At 37.9% G+C, this 26,262-nt stretch overlaps 1 protein-coding gene across 1 annotated transcript in view; it reads left to right on the plus strand.

The window, feature by feature from the left end:
- Positions 1-2,782: 2,782 nt before the first annotated feature.
- Positions 2,783-26,262, plus strand: part of igfn1.1 (immunoglobulin like and fibronectin type III domain containing 1, tandem duplicate 1) — a 28,588-nt gene continuing 5,108 nt past the window's right edge. Inside the window, exons 1-14 of the mRNA XM_087840955.1 lie at positions 2,783-2,963; positions 8,709-8,799; positions 14,835-14,954; positions 15,216-15,358; positions 15,473-15,572; positions 15,712-15,756; positions 20,028-20,061; positions 20,150-20,333; positions 20,485-20,598; positions 20,688-20,856; positions 21,126-21,398; positions 21,667-22,581; positions 25,213-25,337; positions 26,003-26,144. Coding sequence (XP_087697081.1) covers positions 8,751-8,799; positions 14,835-14,954; positions 15,216-15,358; positions 15,473-15,572; positions 15,712-15,756; positions 20,028-20,061; positions 20,150-20,333; positions 20,485-20,598; positions 20,688-20,856; positions 21,126-21,398; positions 21,667-22,581; positions 25,213-25,337; positions 26,003-26,144 — 2,413 coding nt within the window. The 5' untranslated portion in view covers positions 2,783-2,963; positions 8,709-8,750. The remainder of the gene's footprint in view (positions 2,964-8,708; positions 8,800-14,834; positions 14,955-15,215; positions 15,359-15,472; positions 15,573-15,711; positions 15,757-20,027; positions 20,062-20,149; positions 20,334-20,484; positions 20,599-20,687; positions 20,857-21,125; positions 21,399-21,666; positions 22,582-25,212; positions 25,338-26,002; positions 26,145-26,262) is intronic.

Raw genomic sequence — 26,262 nt, forward strand, 5'->3', positions numbered from 1 at the left:
TCATACTGCAGCTCTGAGGTTTTTTTTCTTTCTTTCATTTTTTCTGATGTAAAATTCTCCCTTTGTGTCACCGTCCATTCCATTGCAGTTTAGCACAGAGACACCTTCAGTTGTCTAAATCACACTGCTGCATCATAATGGCTTGTGATAGATTTATATAATGGATTATTTGACACGTGAATCAGCACAGTGGATTTTATTCTTCATCTCTTTGACTAAAAGCATTTTTGGAATTCTTTCTTTTAAAGTGTCAAGATGAGAAATGTTCATATTAAAAGAAGCCGATTCAAGTTTCTTATGGATGCCTGACTATTGTTTAAAAACAGGCTTTAATGGGAAAATGTAAATATATCCTTTAACACAGAAACATGATGTTGTTGTTGATGCATTTATAAAATATAGACATTTCAGCCATTATTCATATGAACTGACCTGAATGAATGAATGAATAAAAAGATTTCTATGTTTATGTTATGCCTGCAATGGAATCCATAGGTCACTTGCAAAGCATGGCCTATATAACACTGGGAAAAACTAAATTCATTTATTTATTTATGTCCCCTTGTTTTCTTTTTGACACTTTTGAGAAAAAAACCCCCACTGTAAACACAATTTATATAATCAGAGATTCTCCTTCTGAATGTTTTCAAAAGCTACTGAAGTTTTATATAATGTAGAATAATTTAAATCGAATATATGACCTGGGGGGCATCCTTTCATTTAATATGGATTCAATAAAAAATTTTGGTAGGCACTGTATAGCGACGTGTTTCAGTTGGAGTTTAAAAAGTTGTTAAAAAAGTCAAATTTAATTAACTAGACCAAACCAGTACATTTGATCTCTATACCAACCAGCCACAACATTGAGACCAGCAGCCTCACACTGTGTAGCTCCCCTTTGTGCTGACAAAACAGCTCTGAACCACTGAGGCATGAACTCCAAAAGACCTCTTAAGGCAAAAGCTGGCACTGAGTCATAAAACTGCAGGGCCCAAAGTTGGAATCACTGATATTAGTACATATGAGAAGATGCACTCCGAGAAATTCCCAGGTGATTCAAAGTCGTAGCAGGCTGCTAATGTCTGATGTTCTTTTGTCGTGACTTTCTTTCTCAGGGAATTATCCTATCCAGTGTAATATAACAGTAAATATTTTTTTGTTTTCTAACTTGTCAAAATAGTTTCAAAGGAACAGAAGGTAAAAGTAGCTTTTCCACTTTTCCACTTTTTTGCACTGTCACAAGGTGCATAATTTGTTTTCTGAAAGAGCCTACTGCTATTAACTAATACTGTTTTTGCTGGCTGACAGCATCCAAAAACAGCAAGAGGAAGTTTTTCAGACCTCTCCAGACCTCGACCTGACCCAGTGACATGTCTAACCTCAGCCAATAAATTATGCCGGTGGTATCATTTTTCCATGTGAGTGAACGCATAAACCTCTTAAGTATCTGATGCAAATGTATGCATGTTTATTAAGTGTTTATGATTGTATGTAGAATATGTAGAAACAAGTAAGTTACTGCTCCCTCACTCTATGACAAATTAAATCCTCATGCAGGATTATTCTGTAGTGGAATTATTTTCTGGAATAGGTTTTCTCTTATTTTTACAATGAACTATATATTTACTTAAGCATAAGTTAAATAGTGGTGGGCCTATATATTAGTATATTTTGCCTGGAGACCTTTAGTTATTTTTAGTCAAAGTTTGCTGTCAAGGCAGGAAGTTTAAGGAAATATTGTCATGTGTTAAATTTTTTTGGCGTAACTACTTTTGAATATTAGAATTTTTTAAATCATTAAATTCATTATGGTATTAGTATGTATGTATTTCCAGTAAGGATGTTTTTGTTGCGGTTACTAACACTCCTCAACACCCATGAGCAAGTTTCAACAGCTGCCTGGTGATTGGCAGAACACCCAATGGGAGGGGACAATATGACACACCTACAATACACATCATCTCTTTATTTAATCCTCTGTAGACAGTGTCTGGCAAGTTCTAGAGCGAATCCTAAAATAATACCACAACTCTAAACATGACATGCAGTCTGCAATATCCTAGTGTGTATTAAAAGACATGATACAAAAGCATTTATAGCTGCAGCCTTTAAACTTGGCCTAAATAGGAAAGATAAACAACAACAACACATTAATGGCAAACCTGTTGTTAGATATTACATGATGATGTTTATCAACTCTAATATGCCAATCTGCTATGAAGATTTTGAAAACAACCCTCTCTGGATATCATACTTTACCCATTTAAGATGATCATGAATACGTATTTCTACTCCAGTTGCCACATCAATATTAGCCATTTAGCTACTCCCTATTTTGTTAATAAAGGTTGACAGGATGATAATTATTATGTCCCAGCAGTCAAGAATGGATTGCTTCTGAGGAATGCCAAAGTTAGGTTATGAAGTTATAATGCACTGGATGACAGGACATCATCTCTGCACTGAAAATGTGTAGTTTTGTTTAATGTTTTGCAACGTCCCTTTCCAGGTGATATTTGGGTTTAGTTTATAATTAAATTGTGTTGAATGGTAGGACGATTAATGTTTTGTCCATCATTTTATATGCTGGTTGTATAAACACACATTTTAGAAAGAGACAGAAAGAGAGGGAAAGATTCAGGCTTCAAAACAAAAAAACAAAAAAAGAAACTGGATTAACAAAAAAAAATTCTTTAATAGGAGTTCAACCTGCTGCCACCCCCCACCCCTTCACATTACCTCCCTGCTTCACCACCCACTCAACCTCCAATGTCTTTGGGGTCACGACTAATACAAAAAAGCCTAAACAGCTTTTGGCAGTTACTGGGTCCGGGCAGTAGAGGAGCATTGAGCTCAGACTTGCCCACTGCTGGAAGGATCTATTACACTGAAAAAATTAGGAGAAGGCACAGTGTGACCAGACTGCTGTCTGAAAGAGAAGAGTGCTAAGAGGACTGAGGCAGGTAGGTGGCCCTCAAAAATGAAGGCTGGATAAGTAAATGTAGAAATGAATTGCAAAAGCCTATCCTCTGTAAGTTTGCAGCTGGGAGCGCAATCTGCATAAATACAATGTCTACCATCATTGTTTATATCAGAAAGATGTCAGTACTTTGTAAACAGGTGCTTAAGGTTGCAATAAAAAAGCTAATGTGTAAATGCATGAGACATGAAGAGATGTTTCTATTTTCCTATCCAAAGACTGAGCTTGAAGCTTAAAAGTGCATATAAGTCACGAATGTGGTATCCGATTTCAGTTTCTAAAATTACATTGCATGCAGGGTTTGCTATCATATTAATAATTCAGATATACATTAAAACTTACAGGACATGATTTAATTACAAAGAGGACAGAATTGATGTTGCTGCATGAAATTGCTTAAGCAAGGCATGTAGGCTTCTCAGTTTGAATTTCATAGCTATAAATCTGGGAAGCTCATCATAGCAGTATGGTCAGAGCTGTGAGGTTGTTGGGTGATGACTAAGTTTAGAAGGACGTATCAAATCAATATGTGACCTAAGATTCAAGAAGCTGCATAGAAGGAGTGGGTTGTATTTTGGCAGAGAACTGGATTTCTTTTTACATTAAATGAATTCACAGGGCTACAGTTCACAATGTACAAATCCTAACACTGAGCACATACGGTGCATCTCTCTTGCATTTAAAGAGTGAAAAAACAAAGCAAAATGCTGTATTCAGTGCAGTTAGTAGCTTAAATAGACAAAGACCAGCAGACTCATTACAACATACATATTACATGTAGGCTAAGTATTTCTTACATGTTTTGAATAGCATTTATCAACCGAACATAAAAACAAATCCATTGGGAGGCTCAAATAGTACCATTAACACTTGGACACTAAAAGACATGTCATCAGACTCAGTTTTGTGTTAGAAAGTGACTTCAGCTGTGCATCTTGTGCACTCAGCTGCAATCAGTGATGTGTAGAAAAATGCAGTGAGGGACATTTGAGAAGCTACCAGATGCCATTTCCAGAATATGTAGTCAGCGGTGCAGTCATCTGCAGTAGGTGTCACATGCGCTCTTACGTATTGGGTGCAGTCTAGTTGTCTGCTGTTTCTCAAGTTTCTCAAGAGTCTCCTTTACAAATGTCTATATGTTTAAGACTCCATTTCATGTTGGTAACATAAAAAGAGATCATTTCAGTATTGTAAGCAAAAGAAATACATAGATTTCATTACATAATAAAAAACCAATCATCATAAATATATCAGTGCTATTTTTTTCCACTTTTAATTAAAATGAAGAACATAATAATGAATAAGTACAGTAGTGAAGTATACAGGAAAACATATGAGGCAACAACAACAACTACTTTTCTGTAGCAGTGGCCCAGCATTTCAGATAGTCCATCTCTAATTTCAGCCGTGGCGCCTTGTTATCTTGCCTGCAGTGACAGCCACCCTGCCTACATACTGGTTATATGTAATGATTTTTTGAAGCGTGTTTTTTTTTCTTTTGTTCATTTTTTTAAGTAACAACATTTAATGAAATGCAGCCTGCAGCATAAACCCGTGAATCTCTGGGACAGTGACTAAGACAGATTTATTCTGGAATGCATTGATAATAAAAAAAATGTCTAGAATATCGCCTCCCCCACAAGTCAAAATTTAAAAAAACAGAAGCAAGCTGCAGCAAAACAGTAAATGATAAGAGCTAGCACAGCATCAACTATTCAGTGGAAGAGAAGATGAGAGCGTTGCCTTTTGCAAGATGTCTCCTTTTGCGTGCTGTTTTCCCTTTACCATATGTGTTGTTCATTCTCAAGACAGACCAAGTGCCAAGATCACTGCTGGAGCCCAGAACCTTTTTAACATATGCTAGAGCATGTGCACAACTATAAATAAAACAGTTATTTGTGGAGATGTTAATGTGGAGATTATTTGACATCCAAATTATCCCAATATATATATATATATATATATATATATATATGAATACATTTCAGCATTAATTTCAATATTTATTTCTCATTCTTAGCTACTTGAATGAGTGCACGGGCACAGATTAGCTGAGTGTGGACATGTCAGTCTCTCAAAAGATCATCTCAATAGATCACCCATATCCACCACACACCAGCTTTCAATTCACCCAGCCTAACAACCTTCAAATGATTAGAGGAGTTCATATAGCTTCAAGCACACATGCTTTCTGAATGCCTAAATTTCTGTAAGAGCAACATCAAACAAGCAGGATAACAAAGCAAGCATAAATTTAAGAATTACATGAGCAACATTTCAAAGTCATGAGCATTTTGGTTATGGCTGTTTATTCATTAGTAGAGTGTGACACATGAACTAAACCACGCTTTAAACACTAAAAACTGTTCAAACACATCCTGAACCAGGGGTAACATATACACACACATATATGAACAAGACTTACCTCTTCACATCAACGTTATCTTCTAAAAATCCATGTTGAGCTACAAAGTAATGACAATAATATTATTTACCCATAAGTAACCACACCCACTGTAAATCTCTGTCCAATGAGGAAGTTAAGACGTCTTAACATGACTCTTTGGTTCAAATTTTACAAGAACAAAAAATAGTAATGGCATAAATCCATGATCTTTTATAACTGTAACGAATGCTAATTTGTCAAGTGTTGTGTTGCACCTGATGTTCTAAAAAAAACCAACCCCAAAACTATGGCGTTATTTTTGTGCCAATATTCTGAGCGCACGTAAAAAAAATTTTGCAGGTGCAAGTGTTGCATTTTGAGGAGAAATTTATTTTGAGCGAAGAAAAGCTGAATTTGAGTGAACAGAATTCATTGCTGCGTGCAGAAAATGTATTTCAGTGTTTGCTATTATTTACACACGCACAATAGCAGTCCCTCTCGCTCAGTTTTTGCATTTGCGCTTGCTCGCAATGTGTCGCTTGCGCTCTCAACATTTCTGCCCGTGCGCGCTCAACTCTTTCTCTACACCGTTATATTTGTGCCACAAAACCAGCCAATCACAGACTTGGATGCAAAAAAAATCTGATTGGCTCTTTTGGTCTCCAATCAGCTCAAAATGACGAAATGCAATATCCCAGAATGCATTTCGTCCAAAACTCTAACGAGGCAGTGGCGGAGGAACACAGAGTGGCGGAGTTTGAAACATTACTCTGTCTGGGTCACAAAATAAACTTTTAAGATATTTTCATGCCAGAATGGTGCTGTGTAAACTTCAAATATCTGCTCGATTTATCAAGACATCACATATTTGCACAAGTGCTCTAACGTTTTCGGAGATGCCTGTTACCCACCAGCTGACCGGGTGGGCACTCGGGTTAAACATAATATAGGCTCAACTGACAAAAAAATAGCCGACTACACCACAAGGTATTATAGGAAAACCATAAAGCCTTTGAACTAAAACAAACACTGTTGTGACAGTGACGCACACTGTCTTGTTGGTATATATGTATGATTTGTATCACCTTAATGTTTTCCTCTCACCACGTATCAAAACCGATATCATGAGCAGCATTTACAGCTGTGGCTCTAGCAAACATCAGCTGATACTAGAAAGTAATATTAAAAAACAGCTGATCAAGCTGCTGTTGTTTAGCGCATCCGCTGGTTTCCTCTTTCTGGCACAAAGTGGGCGATAAACAAACAAGAGAGACGATCAGCTGATCATTGATCAGGTTCATGATTGAAGTAGCAACAGGAGAGGGAGGGAGGGAGAATGAGGGGAGAAGAGGCAGCTGTGCAACGTAAAGACAGAATAACTTCAGCTTTGTGTCTTTTTTTTCCATCGTTGCTGAAGTTCGGGACGAATCGCGTTCCTTTTCCCCTCAATACGGATGTATTGTAATTGTTCCAGCCGAGAGTTGATCATGACCAATTGGCTAATCCACCACCTTTCATTGTTTATACCGTTACAAAAACAAACAAACATAAACATGAAAAATCACCATCGGCCCACCGGGCAAATGCCCGGTATGCCCAATGGCCAGTCCAGCTATGCGGTCAGCTGGTGGGAAACAGGCATCTCCGAAAACATTAGAGCACTTGTGCAAATATGTGATGTCTTGATAAATCGAGCAGATATTTGAAGTTTACACAGCACCATTCTCGCATGAAAATATCTTAAAAGTTTATTTTGTGACCCAGACAGAGTAATATTTCAAACTCCGCCACACCGTGTTTCTCCGCCACTGCCTCGTTTGAGTTTTGGACGAAATGCATTCTGGGATATTGCATTTCGTCATTTCGAGCTGATTGGAGACCAAAACAGCCAATCAGATTTTTTTTGCATCCAAGTCTGAGATTGGCTGGTTTTGCGGCACAAATATCACGGTGTAGAGAAAGAGTTGAGCGCGCACGGGCAGAAATGTTGAGAGCGCAAGCAACACATTGCAAGCAAGCGCAAATGCAAAAACTGAGCGAGAGGGACTGCTATTGTGCGTGTGTGTGAATAATAGCAAACACTGAAATACATTTTCTGCATGCAGCAATGAATTCTGTTCACTCAAATTCAGCTTTTCTTTGCTCAAAATAAATTTCTCCTCAAAATGCAACACTTGCGCCTGCAAATTTTTTTTACGTGCGCTCAGAATAGTGGCACAAAAATAACACCATACAAAACAACAAAGAAACTTAACTTTTGAGCATCTGAAACAATATTTCAGTCAAGATGGAAAAACAATTTTCCTTTATAGCTTCATCTCTTCAGCTTTCAAACACTTACGGAGTTAAAAAAGGTGATTTGACACAGTGGTACACATGCACAAGTTTTTTGAAAGTTCCTGCATTAAATGTTGGGATTTTTTGTTTGTTTTTTTGAGGAGGCTGTCTTTTTGGTCTACAAGACCTACATTAAAATGAACTTTAACTGATTTTTTTAACTGAAAATATTTGAAAAATTTTTAAATTTGTTTTAATTGGTATTAACATCTACACAGCTACATAATGTGTTCCTTTATTTTTATAAAATAGGGTTGTATTAACCACGGTGGTGTGATTCTGAGCCAGTGAAACCCTTGTTGCTCAAGAAATCTCACAAAATGTAGTACTATGGAAAACTTTGATGTATATTTTCACACACACACACACACACACACACACACCAAATTAATTATCCTCAAATTAATTATCCTCAAATCATTTTCCGGCATGACACAGTCAAAAGCATATATCTTCAGCAATTAAATATAAAGAATTTCCTTTGAATTTCATTTGATCCTTGTCACTGACTTCATCCAGAATTGTATAGATGATCCCAGAACTCTTCTAAGAACAGTAAAATGTTTAAAAATGTTTGCAGTATAATGTCTGTATAATTATAAATTTTAAACTGGCATGTAAGTTATTGTCATTAACTGGGTGATCATATAATTATAGCTGTACAGTGTGCAACATACCACATTATATGAGGTTTCATTGAGCACCTCGGTTAATTAACAAATGTATGCAAAGGAATCCTGAGACACAGAATAATCCCATGTTAAGTCTGACATTCACTGTAAATGACGTTGTGCCACTGGAAAAGTAATTAGAGCAGTCTGTTTCAAAAGCACTACATTACTCTATGAAAACTTTTAAATGGCGTCTGCTTACTTTTTCAAAAAGAAAACAATCCCAAAATTAAAAGACTAACACCTCAAACTCTGACACAAATGTCTTATATCAGGGATTTGATTTGAGCCACACTTGTACAGTACAGTTTAGATTTCCTATTCTGTCTTTTAGTGCAGAGCCTTCTGAATCAGCAGAGCTCAAGAGAAAACCAAGATGTCGAAGAAGTCAAAGGAGACCGATCAGACTGCCACTGGGCAGGCGGGTAAGTAAAGAAGCCAGTCAATGGTTGGTATTGCAGCCTTGTCACCCTGTACGTTCTATTATTGCAGTGACACAAAAGAACAGGATCCTTCTCACAGACAGCAAACACCTAATTTTATTAAAACTAAAGAGCTGTGTGACACTGCATTCAAGAATAATTAAGACAAGAAAGCAACAGGTAAAAATGGCATGCCACATGGTACTTAAAGAATAAAATTACAATAAAATGTGTAATATGAAGGCCATCACCAACAACTTAAAAAGAAGATAAACAATACAGCTGCTTATTTTCTTCAGTGGAAGCAGTCTATACAAGATCCCTGCAAGATATTGAGATTTTGTGTGGCAATGAGAAAACAGATGCTATTTTTCTTCTTTTTTTCTGTCTAAGAAGAGAAGCCATTTTTCGGTCACTAGCTTCTCCACTCGAATGAAGATGTCGATCAAAGAAATGATCAGCGGCATCGCTGACAACACAAGAGAAGATGCAAACAAGCTCACATCGTGTTTAAAAAAGATTTTTTCATGACCAAAGACAAAGAATACTCAGGATTCATCTGAGAAGCAATGCTGGCAATGCAACCGTTGGGGACATGGAAGATCAAAACAAGATCATCGAAGATTAATTCAACACACACTTCAAGCTGCCACAAATAAAGAGGGAGCTGAAAATGAAATTGTGTCTCTGTTTGATAGAAGACAAACTGAAGGCTTATTTGAAATCATCTTTCCACAAATTGCTTTTCTATTTATACATAATTTCTCTCAAGCACTGCACAGGAAACATCCTGAGATGTCTACCATGAGAAAATGCGTAAGAAAGTGTGAAGCTATGTCTAATCATCAGTTGTACAGTACAGCATTTACATGCTTGCTGTAACAACACATTGCTAACCTCTGTCTTATTTTTTGTCTGCGACTAATGATTTGATGTGCAATGTGCCTCTAAATATTCGGGTCTGCTCAAGTCTGTCTGTTTGCGCTTTCGATTCCTGGGTATATACTGTATACTGTGGTGTTTTATGTCTATTATATGTTATAATCCTGTCGAAGTTCCAACCCAACATGGTGCTTTTGTCAGGATTAATATTTACCTGTCCTGTTCCCTCTCCCACTTTCACATTACGTGTTAAGTCGGCGGTTCTGAGGGAGTTCACCCAGACGACAAAGGTATGCGAGCGAAAGACAAAAAACAAAACAAAAAAATTAAATTACCTGAACGATTCATCTTTGTAAATGCATGATTCCATGATGGGTGAGTTGCATGTATGATATGATCTTCATCATTCATTGAAAGGTGTCATCCAGAATGGATGATATGACTTTCAGTGTCACAACAGATGCATTTCATTGTGACATTTTCAAACCCCTCATATGAATAGTGTCTGCAGGCTGTTGCTAGAGGGCACTGCGGTTGATTGCCATCTGTTGACTGTAGCTTGTAATTTCAAGAAAAAAAATGCCACTTTTAATGATGTATTCAAATGCAAAGTAACCTTGTACAATATGCTGGCACAGTTCAGTCTAAATAAGTGAACTTGCTCTACAGGAATGGCATAATGTCTCCTAAAATCTATCTAATGCAACTTGCCACCCTGTCACATTAGATAGATTTTTGCACTTTCTAAGGACCCTTAAAAAGTGCAAATTTCATCAAGCTTTAACATAATTACATTGTAATTACTTTTAAACTGCAAATGGTGTGCATTTGATATAAGTAGAAAGATTACCAGTAAATTATATCTGAGTACTTTCCTTTAATTTGGACCATTCTGTACCCTCTTAAATATTTTGACCTTTGTATTCCTGCTCAACTGTGAAATGTCAAGGTAACCAGCGAAAATGACAATTCTCAGTATCATTTAATGTCTTATACACAGCAGACAAAAGCACTGGGTAAAAACCTTTAATTTACCTTTGAATTTAAGAGTTTTAATCCCATTGCTAGAGGAATATAAAATCACGCACCTGCAGTCCACCTTTACAAAGAGTGGAAGAGAAAGACCTACTGTAATACTGTATGGCACGACACTGTAACAAAAGAGTTCATGAAATTTCTTCAGCTCTGCTATAGACCATGTAAAGATGCAGATTTACAAACCTCCTCTGGTGTTAACTTCAGCACAAAAACTGTGCAACAGGAGACTGACGGCATGGTTTCCTATGGCCAAGTAGCTCCAATAGGTGTAAATATGTAAGTGGCCTGGGACTTTTGGGCCTATAATGTATTATTTCATGACTCAGTCTAAGGTATAAAATAAATATATCTCATATTTTACCGCAATTTATACACTGTGACTAGTGCAATGGCGTTTAGTGGCCTGTTCTACTCAGCAGACCTGACCAACTCTGACCCTGACTCTTAAGAATCTTTGCGGTACCAAAACAGCTAACAAGTTTTACATCGATAAGCACAATGAGTAACTTATTCTGCTGCAGCATTTAGTGATATTTTAGTAATGTTGTGGCGATGTCATGCAATATAGTATAAATGCAACCCTAGTAACAACACCAATTTTACACTAAATTAAATCCAATTTTCAAAGTGTACTCAGTTGTATTACAATCATCCTCACTCAATCTTCCTATAACCTCTAGTATGACATCTTAATTAATCCAATAATAGCACAACAAATCCTTTCTCATAGTTGCGTCTAAAGTTGCACATATTTATTTGTACTTATTTTGCATGTGAAACCAGACATTAATGACTCAATCTTCAGATCACAAGTGTGAGAATCGGCCTGTCAAATCGGCCCACTGGACAGCTTTAGAAAATATGAAGCAGGCCAACATTTGTGGGCCTTTAACTGTATGTTTTATATGTTTTAAAGCTTTTCCTGATGATAAAGACCTCCCCCACAGCCAGTCATGTTACACCAAAGTAAAGTAATAAATAAACAATTACATTTCAAAATAGTTTTCAGTAAAAAGAAACACTGAGATGTGCTATTGAAATTGCACTTCTTGATCTTATTTTAAGATATCTAAGAGATTAAATGTGTAGTTAAACATCTTTAAACGTCCCTTCACTGCAAATTAAACAAAGAGCTTTTTCACAAGATAAAACATATGCAAAGCCATTTTCCTGTGAGACACAGGGGGATTTAACAATAAATTAACAAATAATTTGGATGATTAGAGAGCATTTTCCATGGTTTTTATTAGTTGAGGTTTTAAAATAAACATAAACAAAAAACGCACTATAGAGTTTAACTACAGTAGGACAGTATCAAATAAAAACAGTTCAGCACTACTTATCTACAAATGAAAAATTCAGTCATGTCAGTCTAATCTGACAAAAAGGTTGAAACTGTACTGTTGAGAACACAAACATCTGACAAAAATAAGAACAAACTGGTGAGTGAGCAGGTTTTGGCAGTCTACCTGAATAGACTCATTATTCATTCATATCATTCATTCTTTTGTACAGTTGTTTGCTGAGGAAAGCAAAGTGTATAAAACGCCATTCAAATAACAAGAGCCTTATGAGACACAAAGACACATAAAGGGAAAAATATTCATTTAAAAAAAGAGAAAAAAAAGAAACAAGGTAAAAGGAGAACGACATTAACAAGATAAATGCATTATCCTCCTGCATTCATTTGCAGGGTGTAAGGTTGCAGGGTATAACTACTTAAGTTTTAAAAGTAGATTTTAAAAATTGTTTTTAAAAAAATGAAGTGGAATATCTTTTATGAGTTTGTTTGCCAGCTTTTAAGCAAACACTGAGGGACAAAGACTATAAGAACAGATGGTACAGTAATTATCATTATTACTAATTCATTCCAAAAAGAGGTTCATTGCAAGTGATGAAGAGGCAAAAAACACACAAAAGGAAAATTTCTTCTGTCGCATCTGTGTTTGGTAGACAACTCAAACAAAACAGGGACACTTCCACTGCGACGGTAGTGCAAATTTTCAGTGACAGCAATCATTTAACTCAAAAAAAAAAACCAAGATATCAGGGATGTGATGTTGAGAAACGTAGATGTAAGACAACTCAGATATAATATACAGTGGAACCCCGACTTACGAATACCCCATTTAACGAAAAATTCAAGTTACGAAGGAACTTAACGGCAATATTTCTGCCCGTGTTACGGCAAAATGCCCGAGTAACGAAATCCGCTGGCTCTGATTGGCTGAGCCCAGAATGCCTACAATTCCTTACGAATCATGTGACAACCCCCTTGGCTTTCGTACTTGCGCTTCGCTGTTCCACTTGAACGACGTATTGTCGTTGCAGTTAGCAATTAGCCTATAGCCTATCTTTCACTCAAAGGGCGCGATGGGTGCTTCGACTTACGAAAAATTTCGACTTACGAAAGACCCTGTTTTTAATCAAGAACATACGTCTTGTTAAATCTACTTCAGAATGACAGAACTGAATTAAACGTTTTCGTACCACATTTATGCTAATTATTTTTAAATGTTATCTGCAAATTGACCTATGATATCAATGCTTGGCTTTCATGTCATTCTAATCACTGTCTTATTTTGAAAAGCTGATCAACATTTTCATGCACACATGTTGTTTTTATTGTTGCATCATCCTAAAAATTCCACAGTGTGAACATCCAGCTTGCTAACAGCAGCAACACCAGTGTAACGTTATCATCACCATGCAGCATACAAACCATATATACTATTCAGTAACTCCTGCTGCAAGCAATTTAACTTATTTAATTTAACTAACTAATTTAACAGTGTGCTTCAGACTGCAAAATGCTGGGTGGAGCATTCTGCTCTCACAATCTTTAATAAAAATATAAATATTTTGTAGCTAATATTCTGCCTATTGCAGGTCTTTCATGCAAGGTGAAAATAATTAAAGACCAGGGATCCCTGGGCCAGCTTTATCCTTGTGAACAGCAATCAGTGATGAAGTCTTCGATATTGCTGAGGGTTAGTTCATATGAATACTCTAATAGTACAGCACATGGATGTAGATCCATGTCTGATTCTGTTGACACATATTTTAAAATACAGAATGCATGAGCTAACCTCGACCTTTTTGTTCAGTTTTATCTTTCCTGGTACTCACAAATTTAGAATAAACTGTGCTGAGTGTTTTAGTAAATTATAAATGTGTTTTTTTAAGAGTATGTATGCATTAAATTGAAATAGACTGAGAAGAAAAAACTCTTAATCACAAGCATAACCTATTCCACATGACCAAAGTGCTGATTTTATGCTAAAAGACTGATTTTATTATTATAATAGCACCAACTATGATCTTACTGGGCTTGAGACTCACACAAATATTTGTCTGAGACTCAAGCCCATAAATATGGCACATGCTAATATCACTAAACACTACACAATCACTACTACAACTACTTCAAAAGCCCATGGATTTGTTAAATTGTTATAGGTTAAATATCTCAGTTATACATTCATTGTAAGTAACGGTTTATGATTGTTCACCTTTCTCTATGTAAGTGGCTTTTATCCTACTTAAACAGCACTAGGAATTGGATAAACTGTGGGAGCAAGTTCAACAAACCTTCAGCAATATCAAACTATCCCAGCTGATAGCTGACATATTTCATTCCCAAATAAGCTGACTGTTAAAGTATTATTCCTTCACTTAGAATAAGCACTTGCAGTTTGTAAAGAAAAAAAAAAGGTAGATAATCTTATAAAATGCAGCTTTTCTTAGCCCTTTTGTCATGCAGCAGTTGAAATTTAAGCGTGTATTGTGACATTTTAACATCAGAATATGCACTCTCTTCACACATACTTGTTTCATATGTCAGAATGTGACTGTGTTTGCAATTGACCCTGACCTCTTTCCTTTTTTCTGGTCTGGGTTTTTAATTTGTATCTGAATACAGTTTTAGCCTTTCTTTAAATGTGCTGGGTTATTTTTTTGATCAAAATATGACCTTTTTTTTAGAGTTATAGAGTTGCTTTTTTTAACATTTTAAGTGATCTATTATCCTCAGTCTAGATCACACAAATTTGTATATACCTGGTCTGCTTTGAAATATTAGGGTTGCCTAATTGCCTATTATGCCTTGATTTGGTTAGGCATCAGGAAGAAGTCAAAAGTGCCCGGTGTCATGATAACACAGTTTATGGAGGAACTTCCAGAGGGGATGACAACTCCAGATTTCACCCGCAAACCGATTGCTCTAACTATTCAAGAGGGTAAGTCTCATGTCATGTCTCAAATGCTTCACAATACAATACAAAAAAATGTGCTGCACACTGACCTACACCTTAAACCTACACAAGTATTACTGACAAATACTGGGAAGTCCTAATTGTTCTGGTGATGTAATTAAACTGAAGTCACTAACAAAAGTATCTATTAAACAGATGACAAAGATAAATTCCATTTATTCTATAAATTCCATTTATTAAGTTATTTTTTCAATACTAAACAATCCTCAACTTTTTCTATTTTAGGTAAATTGGCAGTCTTTAAAGCCATAATAGTAGGAACCCCAACCCCTACTGTGACATGGAGTAGAGCAAATGGAGAAATAGTTTTTCATCCTTCTGTGTGCCTACAAAAATATGATGAGGCAACCCACGAACACACCATTGAGGTAAGCTCCACAATAGCACTTTCAAGGTACAAGTGATTGTGAGCTGAAATAAATAACAACACTTAATATGCAGTCAAACATAAGAAAAATGACATCAGCTCTGTGCTTCATTAGTTCCCTAAAGTTTCTCCAGAAGATGCTGACACCTACAAGTGTTTTGCAACAAATGAATATGGAAGGGCTGTTTGCACTGTTGTTTTAAATGTTATTGCAGGTAAGACTTTTATTCTCTGAAATACTGTCTCTTTCAGATGTGTTAAAGCTGAATTACATATCTTCATGAGCAACTGGTATCGTTATGATGAATTAAAAACAACACTAATAAATAAATAACTATGTTTTACTGTTCACAGTTGGATTTTCCAAGACCAAAGAACTCCAAATGGCACAAGTCGAAGGTAAGAGCTCATAAACACTTGGTGTTGTATGACCTTGAAATGTTTTCTTAGAAGCATTTAGTGTTTCCTTGACTAAATGTTTCTTCCTCTTAAAAGGGAGTTTTTCTTCTTCCCACTGTCGCCAAAGTGTTTGCTCAATAGAGCAGGGGTAGGCAACTCCAGGCCTCGAGTGCCGGTGTCCTGGATGTTTTAGATGTGTCCATGATCCATCACAGCTGATTTAAAGGGCTAAATGACTCCTCAGCATTTCTTGAAGTTCTCCAGAGGTCTGGTAATGAACTAATCATTTGATTCAGGTGTGTTAACCCAGGGTGGGATCTAAAACCTGCAGGACACCGGCACTCGAGGCCTGGAGTTGCCTACCCCTGCAATAGAGGGTCATATGATTGTTGGGTTTTTCTCTGTATGTATTATTGTAGGGCAGGGGTCCTGCAGGTTTTAGATCTCACCCTGGGTCAACACACCTGAATCAAATGATTAGTTTATTACCAGACCTCTCAAGAACTTCAAGACAGAGGAGGTAATTTAGCAATTTGAATCAGCTGTGTTGGATCAAGGACACATCTAAAACCTGCAGGACACCAGCACTCGAGGTCTGGAGTTGCCCACCCCTGTTGTAGGGTGTACCTTACTATATAAAGGGCCTTGAGGCAACTGTTGTTGTGATTTGGCACTGTATAAATAAAATTGAATTGAATTGGTTGTTATCAGGCCAGGACAAGTTATGCATTACACTGCTTCTGAAACATTTTCTAGAAAATAAGCAAACTGCATTACAACCAAACTATAAATGTAATTCAGAAAACATCTATTAGATTTTACAGAAGACATTTAGGGAACTTGGCAAGATAAGTTAAATGGGTCAAAGGAGCTTGCAAAGAAAAGCGTCTGGACTTCTTTAAGTTACTTGAAGACGTTTCACCTCTCATCCGAGAAGCTTCTTCAGTTCTAAGGTCAAATGGTGGAGAGTCCCAGATATAAACCTAGTGGGAGTGTGGCTCTTTCAAAGGAAGAGTACCCAGCCACTGGTACAGATATGTAGACGACACCTGGGTCAAAATCAAGACACAAGAAGTGGAATCCTTCACTGCGCACATCATTGCTGTGGATAAAAACATCAAGTTCACCAGGGAAGACACAAAGGACGACTGTTTGCCTTTCCTGGACTGCGCTGTGCACATTGAAGAGAATGGCAACCTCAACATCGAAGTTTACCGGAAGCCCACACACACGGACAGTACCTCCTGTTTGACTCCCATCACCCTCTGGAACACAAACTTGGAGTAATTAGGACCCTACACCACCGGGCAGAACATGTTCCCTCTAAGCCTGAAGGGAAAAAGAAGGAACACACACATGTAAAGGAAGCACTCAAAACGTGCGGCTATCCTAAATGGGCATTCTTAAAGTCAGCAAAGAGGCACAGAAAAGAAGATCAGACACCAGCGAGGGAGGATAAGAAGGACAGACGCAACAACATTGTCATCCCCTATGTAGCCGGTGTATCAGAGAAACTCAGGAGGGTTTTCTTCAAGCATGACATCCCGGTGTACTTCAGACCCAGCAACACACTCAGACAAAAACTGGTTCACCCGAAAGACAAAACGCCAAAACACAGACTTAACAATGTGGTGTATGCCGTACAGTGCAGCGAGGAATGCCCAGACCTCTACATTGGAGAGACCAAACAGCCACTTCACAAGCGCATGGCACAACACAGAAGAGCCACCTCCACAGGACAAGACTCAGCTGTCCATCTGCATCTTAAGGATAAAGGACACTCTTTCGAGGATGCCAATATTCACATTTTGGACAGAGAGGACAGATGGTTTGAAAGAGGAGTGAAAGAAGCCATCTACAGTGGGGCAAAAAAGTATTTAGTCAGCCACCGATTGTGCAAGTTCCCCCACTTAAAATGATGACAGAGGTCAGTAATTTGCACCAGAGGTACACTTCAACTGTGAGAGACAGAATGTGAAAAAAAAATCCATGAATTCACATGGTAGGATTTGTAAAGAATTTATTCGTAAATCAGGGTGGAAAATAAGTATTTGGTCACCTCAAACAAGGAAAATCCCTGGCTCTCACAGACCTGTAACGTCTTCTGTAAGAAGCTTTTCTGTCCCCCACTCGTTACCTGTATGAATGGCACCTGTTTGACCTCATCATCTGTATAAAAGACACCTGTCCACAGCCTCAACCAGTCAGACTCCAAACTCCGCCATGGCCAAGACCAAAGAGCTTTCGAAGGACACCAGGAAAAGAATTGTAGACCTGCACCAGACTGGGAAGGGTGAATCTACAATAGGCAAGCAGCTTGGTGTGAAAAAATCAACTGTGGGAGCAATCATCAGAAAATGGAAGACATACAAGACCACTGATAATCTCCCTCGATCTGGGGCTCCACGCAAGATCTCATCCCGTGGGGTCAAAATGATCATGAGAACGGTGAGCAAAGATCCCAGAACCACACGGGGGGACCTGGTGAATGACCTGCATAGAGCTGGGACCAAAGTAACAAAGGTCACCATCAGTAACACACTACAACGGCAGGGAATCAAATCCCGCAGTGCCAGACGTGTTCCGCTGCTGAAGCCAGTGCATGTCCAGGCCCGTCTGAAGTTTGCCAGAGAGCACATGGATGATACAGCAGAGGATTGGGAAAATGTCATGTGGTCAGATGAAACCAAAGTAGAACTTTTTGGTATAAACTCAACTCGTCGTGTTTGGAGGAAGAAGAATACTGAGTTGCATCCCAAGAACACCATACCTACTGTGAAGCATGGGGGTGGAAACATCATGCTATGGGGCTGTTTTTCTGCCAAGGGGACAGGACGACTGATCCGTGTTAAGGACAGAATGAATGGGGCCAAGTATCGTGAGATTTTGAGCCAAAACCTCCTTCCATCAGTGAGAACTTTGAAGATGAAACGAGGCTGGGTCTTCCAACATGACAATGATCCAAAACACACCGCCCGGGCAACAAAGGAGTGGCTCCGTAAGAAGCATTTGAAAGTCCTGGAGTGGCCTAGCCAGTCTCCAGACCTCAACCCCATAGAAAATCTGTGGCGGGAGTTGAAAGTCCATGTTGCTCGGCGACAGCCCCAAAACATCACTGCTCTTGAGAAGATCTGCATGGAGGAATGGGCCAAAATACCAGCTACTGTGTGTGCAAACCTGGTAAAGACCTATAGTAAACGTTTGACCTCAGTCATTGCCAACAAAGGTTATGTTACAAAGTATTCTGTTGTATTTTTGTTATTGACCAAATACTTATTTTCCACCCTGATTTACGAATAAATTCTTTACAAATCCTACCATGTGAATTCATGGATTTTTTTTTCACATTCTGTCTCTCACAGTTGAAGTGTACCTCTGGTGCAAATTACTGACCTCTGTCATCATTTTAAGTGGGGGAACTTGCACAATCGGTGGCTGACTAAATACTTTTTTGCCCCACTGTATGTCCACTGTGAGCGACCATCTTTGAACAGAGGCGGTGGTTTACGACACCAACTCTCTGCCATCTATAATCCAGTTTTGAGATCCCTTCCCAGACGCCTTAACGCCCACTCACATCCTGGGCCATCTGACCTCAGGAATTCGCATGATAAGGTGGGGCCAGGTTTCACAATGAACTCACCCGAAACTCTGGCTGATTGGGACCAACACCCAGTTCCACACCTTGGTGATTAGAGGATCATCAGGGGGTCCTTTTGTCCCTCTGTGGGGGGACACTCCCACTAGGTTTATATCTGGGACTCTCCATCATTTGACCTTAGAACTGAAGAAGCTTCTCGGATGAGAGGTGAAACGTCTTCAAGTAACTTAAAGAAGTCCAGACGCTTTTCTTTGCAAGCTCCTTTGACTACGATGACCTGGATGACTGAGAACCTTCACAGACATAAGTTAAATGGATATTGATGGGCTTTCTTTAAATCTACCACTATTTAGTATGATAGAGTGGTTCACTTTTTCTCCTACACTATTTGCCCATTAATTTTAATTGCAAGCTGAGATTTTACTTAGTGATTTGAATTATTTGGAAAAATCTGTCACATCAGCACAGTTTCACTGTGCACTGCCACTTAAGACATCAGTGACTCTTTTTCTGAAAATATTAACCTCAGCCCCCAGACGCTTGCCATTATGAAGCTATGCTGTGGTTTAGTTTCTAGAGCCTCCTCTGGTCAGAGCCTCCCACATTTATGATATTTCTATATTGACTGACAGATTTGTGTTTTAAGTTTGTTTTTTTTATGGTTCCTCAGATATGGTTGACTTCAGAAAGACACTAAAAAAACGGTGAGCTTTTTTATAGCTTGTGAACAATTCTTACTTTTTGTATTCTTTATAGCTGTGAATTCTAACTTAATGCTGCTTGTCAATACAGTAATCCAGATGGAACACGTGAGCCTAAGCCAATGGAGACAGAGGAGAAGGTCTGGGAAATTCTGCTCAGTGCAGACAAGAAAGACTATGAGCGTATCTGTGCTGAGTATGGTATCACAAACTTCCGTGGCATGCTAAAGAAACTTAATGAAATGAAAAAAGAACGAGAAGAGGAGGTCGCAGAGGTACAGAACTCTGGCATTGTTTTATTCAATCAAAAGCCTCTCCAACAAAACTGCTTTTATTCAGAGAGGCCTATTTTGTTTTCTTTAAATTTGCTGCATTGTATACTGTCGCTTGACTATTATTATAATTTTTGATATATCTCTGCCATAGTTTGTCACACATATCACCAGTTTAAAGCCTATTGAGGTCAAAGATGATGATTATGCAACAATTGAGTTGGATATGGACCTCAAGGATCCTAGCAGTAAAATGTACCTGTACAAGGTAAGAAATTAACTGCTCATTACGTTTTGTCTTGCTTCTTTCTTTTTAAATGTATTAGCAAAATGTTAATACATCTTTAAATTCTGCAGGATGGTGTCATGGTTCCATTTTCCAAAGATGAGGCTGATGAGCAGAAACATAGTTTGAAACAAGTTGGCAAAAAATACATATTCAAAATCAAAAAACTAGGAGCAGAAGATGCTGGACTCTACTCAGTGGATGTTGAGGGTGTCAATGTGTTCTCCACTGATTTTAAAGGTCTGTCTTTAATCCAGGTATTAAGATTAGATAAGGTTTAGGTCTATTCAGCTTCTTTTATTGTTACTTAATTATCTTATAATTGTTAACCATAAATCGTGTTTTCCATTTGATTCAAATGTACTTACAGCTTAAATTAATGTAACTCATTAAGTTCGGGCAGCTCTGATGAAAGAGTTCTTGAACATGTTTAGCAGTTTAGATAATGGATTGAGTGCTGTTAAATACGTTTTTCTCTGATTCTTTTGTGTCTTTTTAAAACCATTCAGTAACTCCAGTCGAATTTGCTGTCAAAATACAAGAAGTCACGGCAGAAGAACGAGAGGACGCCCTCTTTCAATGTGTCCTAACTGCACCCATGAACGAGATCAAATGGTATGGCAAAAGTGCTCTGCTGTCAAATAGTGAAAAACATGAAATTACTATATCTGAGGATAAGCTCATCCACAAATTGATTGTGCGGGACTGCATGCCTTTGGATGCCGGTATCTATGCTGCTGTGGCAGGAATAAAATCTTGCAACGCTTGGCTTATAGTTGAAGGTGAGAATTATGTACACACACACACACACACACACGTGTATATATACATACATATATATATATATATATATATATATCTATATATATATATATATAGATATATATACACACACACACACACACACATACATATATATATATATATATATATATATATATATATATATAGTTGAAAAAAATCACAAAATTCACATAAAAAAATTGAATATTCCAAAATTTTTCCAAAACCAGCTGCAAGTTACAAATATATCTGATATGTTTTTCATAGCTGACAAAGATCCTGCAAGTAAGGGCAAAAAGGTGGCTCGGAAAACCACCATGGCTGGAGGTAGCAACGAAGAGGAGCTGTTGAAAATAGCAAAGGAACAGCAAGAAAAATATCAGAAAGAATTGGAAGAAAAACTGGAACTTGCAAAGAAAGCCCAAGCTGAGAAAGAAGCCGCTGGAGCAGCAGCCGCAGAGGAAGAAAAAGCAGCTAAAAAGGCAGCTGCTAAAGCCAAAGCTAAAGCTAAGGCTGCTGAAAGAGCTAAAAGGGCAAGTGCGAAAAAAGGAGCCGGTGCTGGAAGTGGCGCGGCCTCTGCTGATGGAACTGTTGGTGCCGAGGGTGCTGCTGGTGTTGGTGGGGCTGCTGGTGGTGCTGATGGAACTGTTGGTGCCGAGGGTGCTGCTGGTGTTGGTGGGGCTGCTGGTGGTGCTGATGGAACTGTTGGTGCCGGGGGTGCTGCTGGTGTTGGTGGGGCTGCTGGTGGTGCTGATGGAACTGTTGGTGCCGGGGGTGCTGCTGGTGTTGGTGGGGCTGCTGGTGGTGCTGATGGAACTGTTGGTGCCGGGGGTGCAGCTGGTGCTGGCGGGACAGGTGGTCCTGGTGGTGCAGGGGGTGCAGGCACTGGATTTGATGGTGGTGCCAGTGCTGGTGGACAAGAAGGTGGACATGGAGCTGCAGCCATTGGAAAAGGTGGAGTCGGTGGCGGTGAAGGAGAAGATGAATATGATTCATTTGAAGATTCTGATGAAGAATTTGAGGGGGAGGGGGGAGAAGAAGGATGTGTAGGAGGAGGAGGAGGAGAGGAAGGAGAAGGAGGAGAGGGAGGAGAAGGGGGTATAGGAGGAGAGGGGGGAGGTAAAGGAGGAAAACGCAGAAAACGTGTGAGAGCTGGTCCTCTGGTTCCAGATACAGTAATAGGTAAGTTGTTAATACTCTACTGCACTACACACAGAATTATATATTAAAAAAACAGAGTTGACCATTTTTATTCTCTTTCAATTTATTTAATTTATATTGTATTACACAACTTTTCATTTACGCTGTTAATACTACTAGCAGTCTATTCTGTATAAAAGTGCTATAAAATAATTAGAAATATAAATGATGAGGAAACCACAAACCAACGTGGAGACTTGTGGTTTCCTGTGAAAAAGAAAAACGCTGAAAAAAGGTAAATGTGGAATTTGAAGAACCTTTTATTGGTAAGCAACGTAAAGGTTGCATGCTGTAGTTTATTGACAAATAAGTCAGTGGGAATGAAAATCGCTATCATTACACCTGTAGGGAATTCTAAATACTTCAGTTTAGATTCAGGTGCGTAAGCAGTAGCCGATATCTTACAAAGTTTTTCAGTACTCTGCTATGTCAACTGCAAAATCAAGCCCCATGAAGTGGATTAAAAAAAAATAATAATAATAACAAATTCCAGAAGTGTCTTGTTAAACCTCAGTAAGTAAGAGAACACTAGGATGTTAAACAAGCTAAAGGGTTAAGTTTACTGGTTCTTGACAATCCAACATTCAAATATAATGTCATTTAATGAGTCATCTGTAAGTGCAACAATGTATTTACAGATCACATGGTTTTCAGTCCAGAAACAATGAAAACCTCTAGCTAATAAATTAGAAAAAAAACTGTTGTATATTATGCCTGCTTTTCTTTGTTTTTGTGTCTTGTCTTGAAAACTAGCATATATGTTTTTTTACATTTTAAACTCTTTTAAAGCTTTCACATATATGGAAAGTCATCTGTATTTGTGTTTTATGTGTATTGTGCTTTCATGTTTGTTTTTATGCTGTATAAATGTCATGTTTGAATCATTTGAGGTCTTCTATTTAGTAGGCAAATAGGAAAGATTATTAAAACCAAAACAACTTCACATAACGAATCATGAACTGTCCACTTTTTGAAGCACTAGAAATTTTAAAAAGGATCAGCACTTTTATCACATGTATTACTGCTTTTGGTTATTTCATCTATTTATTTTTCACATATACCAAGAAATACTATCCAAGTTAGAGATCACCTTTTCCACCACTCTGTTGTACCGACTGCTGTTTGTTTTTATTATCTATGTAAATATTTGTTATTATTACTGACTTTATCAATGTTATTTGTAAGGCTTAACCAACAGCAAATGAGAAATACTGGACTGATGGTATTTATGGTGATGTCCCTTAAACTTGAAAAGCAAAAAACTGAGAAGCAAGAGATACCAATGGTGATAATGGCACTGGACCATCAGCAGGCAGTGATGAATCTCCTGAAAATGGTGAAGGTGCAGATGATGATGAGCCAGCAGCAGCTGGCAAACGTTCAGGCAGTGCACAGCAAGGCTGACTGTTTGACGAGACACTTGGTGGTAAGATTACAGGTGCTATATTAACTGCTGCATGGGAAGCAATCTCACTGGAAGTCATATGATGAGCTGATGACATTTCCAGTGGCTTGGGACTTAATAGAAGTGTGTGATCATTAAGAAGAAGAGCAGATTTAATGTCTAATTGGATAAATTACCTCCTACAATGATTACAGGTCAGGACAAGTGAATTTAACTTTGAGCATGCATTTATTTAGGAAACATCAATTAAATTTGATACACTAATGTTTTTTAGCTTAATTGTCCCAGAATTGTTAAAACTACTTCACATATTTTTTTAGGTAACAGAACACCCTTACTTATATAATTTTAATTTTATTTTTTTGACCTACAAGTGGATTAGCTGCCAACAATTTGTTTATTTGTGTCTACATGTGTCTTTGTATGTATTTGAAGGTTGGGTGTGGTGTGTGTATGTGATTTTTATGCATCTGTGCTTTGTGTGCTTTCTATGTTAACAATCTTGCTTTTCATTTTAAAAGTTAATTCAGGATGAATCAGTGCTTTGGAGTCATTTATTTTTTTTAACTGGTCACTTAAATACTTTGTGTAGTTGCACTCTTACGTAACTGGAAGATAGAAGACAACTTGGACTGACCTTGGAGGATGACTATGTCCTAAACCAGATTCATGGGTGTGGTTTTTTTTTCTTCCATATTTCACTTGATGCTGAATTTATGCCAGCAAAAATGACATACTCCTTCACTGACCAAGAAGGTCAATCTCAAGTGGGACATCTTAATGGTAAATCTTTCTTTTTTCCAAGACTAATTAAGTGAACAGAGACAAATGGACAACTCTGTGAAGACATTCCTGAGCTGTGCCAACAGTTGGCTTGAGCTGACGAAGACCAATGCCATATGAGATAAGCTACAAATTTAAAAAAAATAAAAAGATCTTCATCAAGTATTTTTTTTTTCCCAAAAACCCACTCTTATTGCATCATTTACCAACTTGGATTAAACAGCTACTACAAATCTGACATTTCTGTCATAAAAGCTTATTTTTTATAAGTAAAAAATAAAATAGGTAAGTATGTTCACAATTGCATTCCTGCATATATGAATGGAAATCTTCAAATCACTAAAATTGTAAATGTACAATTACAAAAATGAAATAAAAGATAAACTGTTTTGCAATTACTAACTTAATGTTTGATAAATCTTCAGACCCAGGAGTTCACTTTCATGCTGGGCTTTCTGACTGCAAAGCCATTATTGGAGAAGCGGCAGAGCTGGAGTGTAAAGTGAGCAGTGAAGACTGTGTGGGAGTCTGGTACAAAGATGGAGCAGAGGTAAGCTCATGGTCTTAAATCTGTTAATGTTGCATTTAGACTTTATCTGCATGGGTTTCCTCTGGGTACTCTGGCTTCACCCCACTATCTAAAGACATTGTATTTTGGCCATGGATGACAGGCAGATATTATTATAGAACAAAGCGCTATATCAGGGGTCTCAAACTGCTGCAATCACAGCATTGCAAGATGGCGAAAGATGTACCCTTAGGCCCCCTCCTCGATTCAGAGATGGTCTTTCCCTTTTCACGTAAATGGCCTCGTAGACTCCACGCTCAAACCAGCGTTCCTCCCTGTCCATGATGTGTATGCAAATGAACTGTTTATAAGATTGGGGAAACCTGCAGTCAGCTGAGACTGAAGAAGTCACTTGGATGAGTGACGAAACATTTCTCCCACAAAACGCTACTTCCAGATGAACAGAATCAACTTTTTGGAGATTTACTTTCCTGGATGATTGAGAATGCATCAAAATGTTAAAATAGGTTCTTTAAAAAGCACAACATGATTTAATATGAGCAATATGAGCAGACAGTCCAAACATGTTGAGGGATTGCCTGTGTTAGTTCAGTGAAAGTTATTTTTTAAAATAAAACAATTTTCACTTGCAATCAAAAACTAATTTGTACACTTATGCCTGCATTTTTATTTTGTTATTATTCCAGATTCAGTCATCTGAGGGGTTAACTATTTCAAAGGATGGAACATTTCACAGACTGAAAATTCATAAAGTCACAGAAGAATTTGCAGGGAAATATAAATTTGAAGCAGACGGGCGTAAGACAGAGGCTGAGATTGCTGTTGAAGGTAAAAACATTAGTATTGCAATAGCTATTTTCTTGCTCACAAGGTTTGCATCATTCATTAAGCAGTGTGTTTAGTTCGTGATGAAAAATTATTTTTAAGAGCAGTGCAAAATAAGTTT

The sequence above is a fragment of the Neolamprologus brichardi genome, chromosome 5 (assembly GCF_056152115.1).
Source record: "Neolamprologus brichardi isolate AB-2024 chromosome 5, ASM5615211v1, whole genome shotgun sequence".
Classification (NCBI taxonomy): Eukaryota; Metazoa; Chordata; class Actinopteri; order Cichliformes; family Cichlidae; genus Neolamprologus; species Neolamprologus brichardi.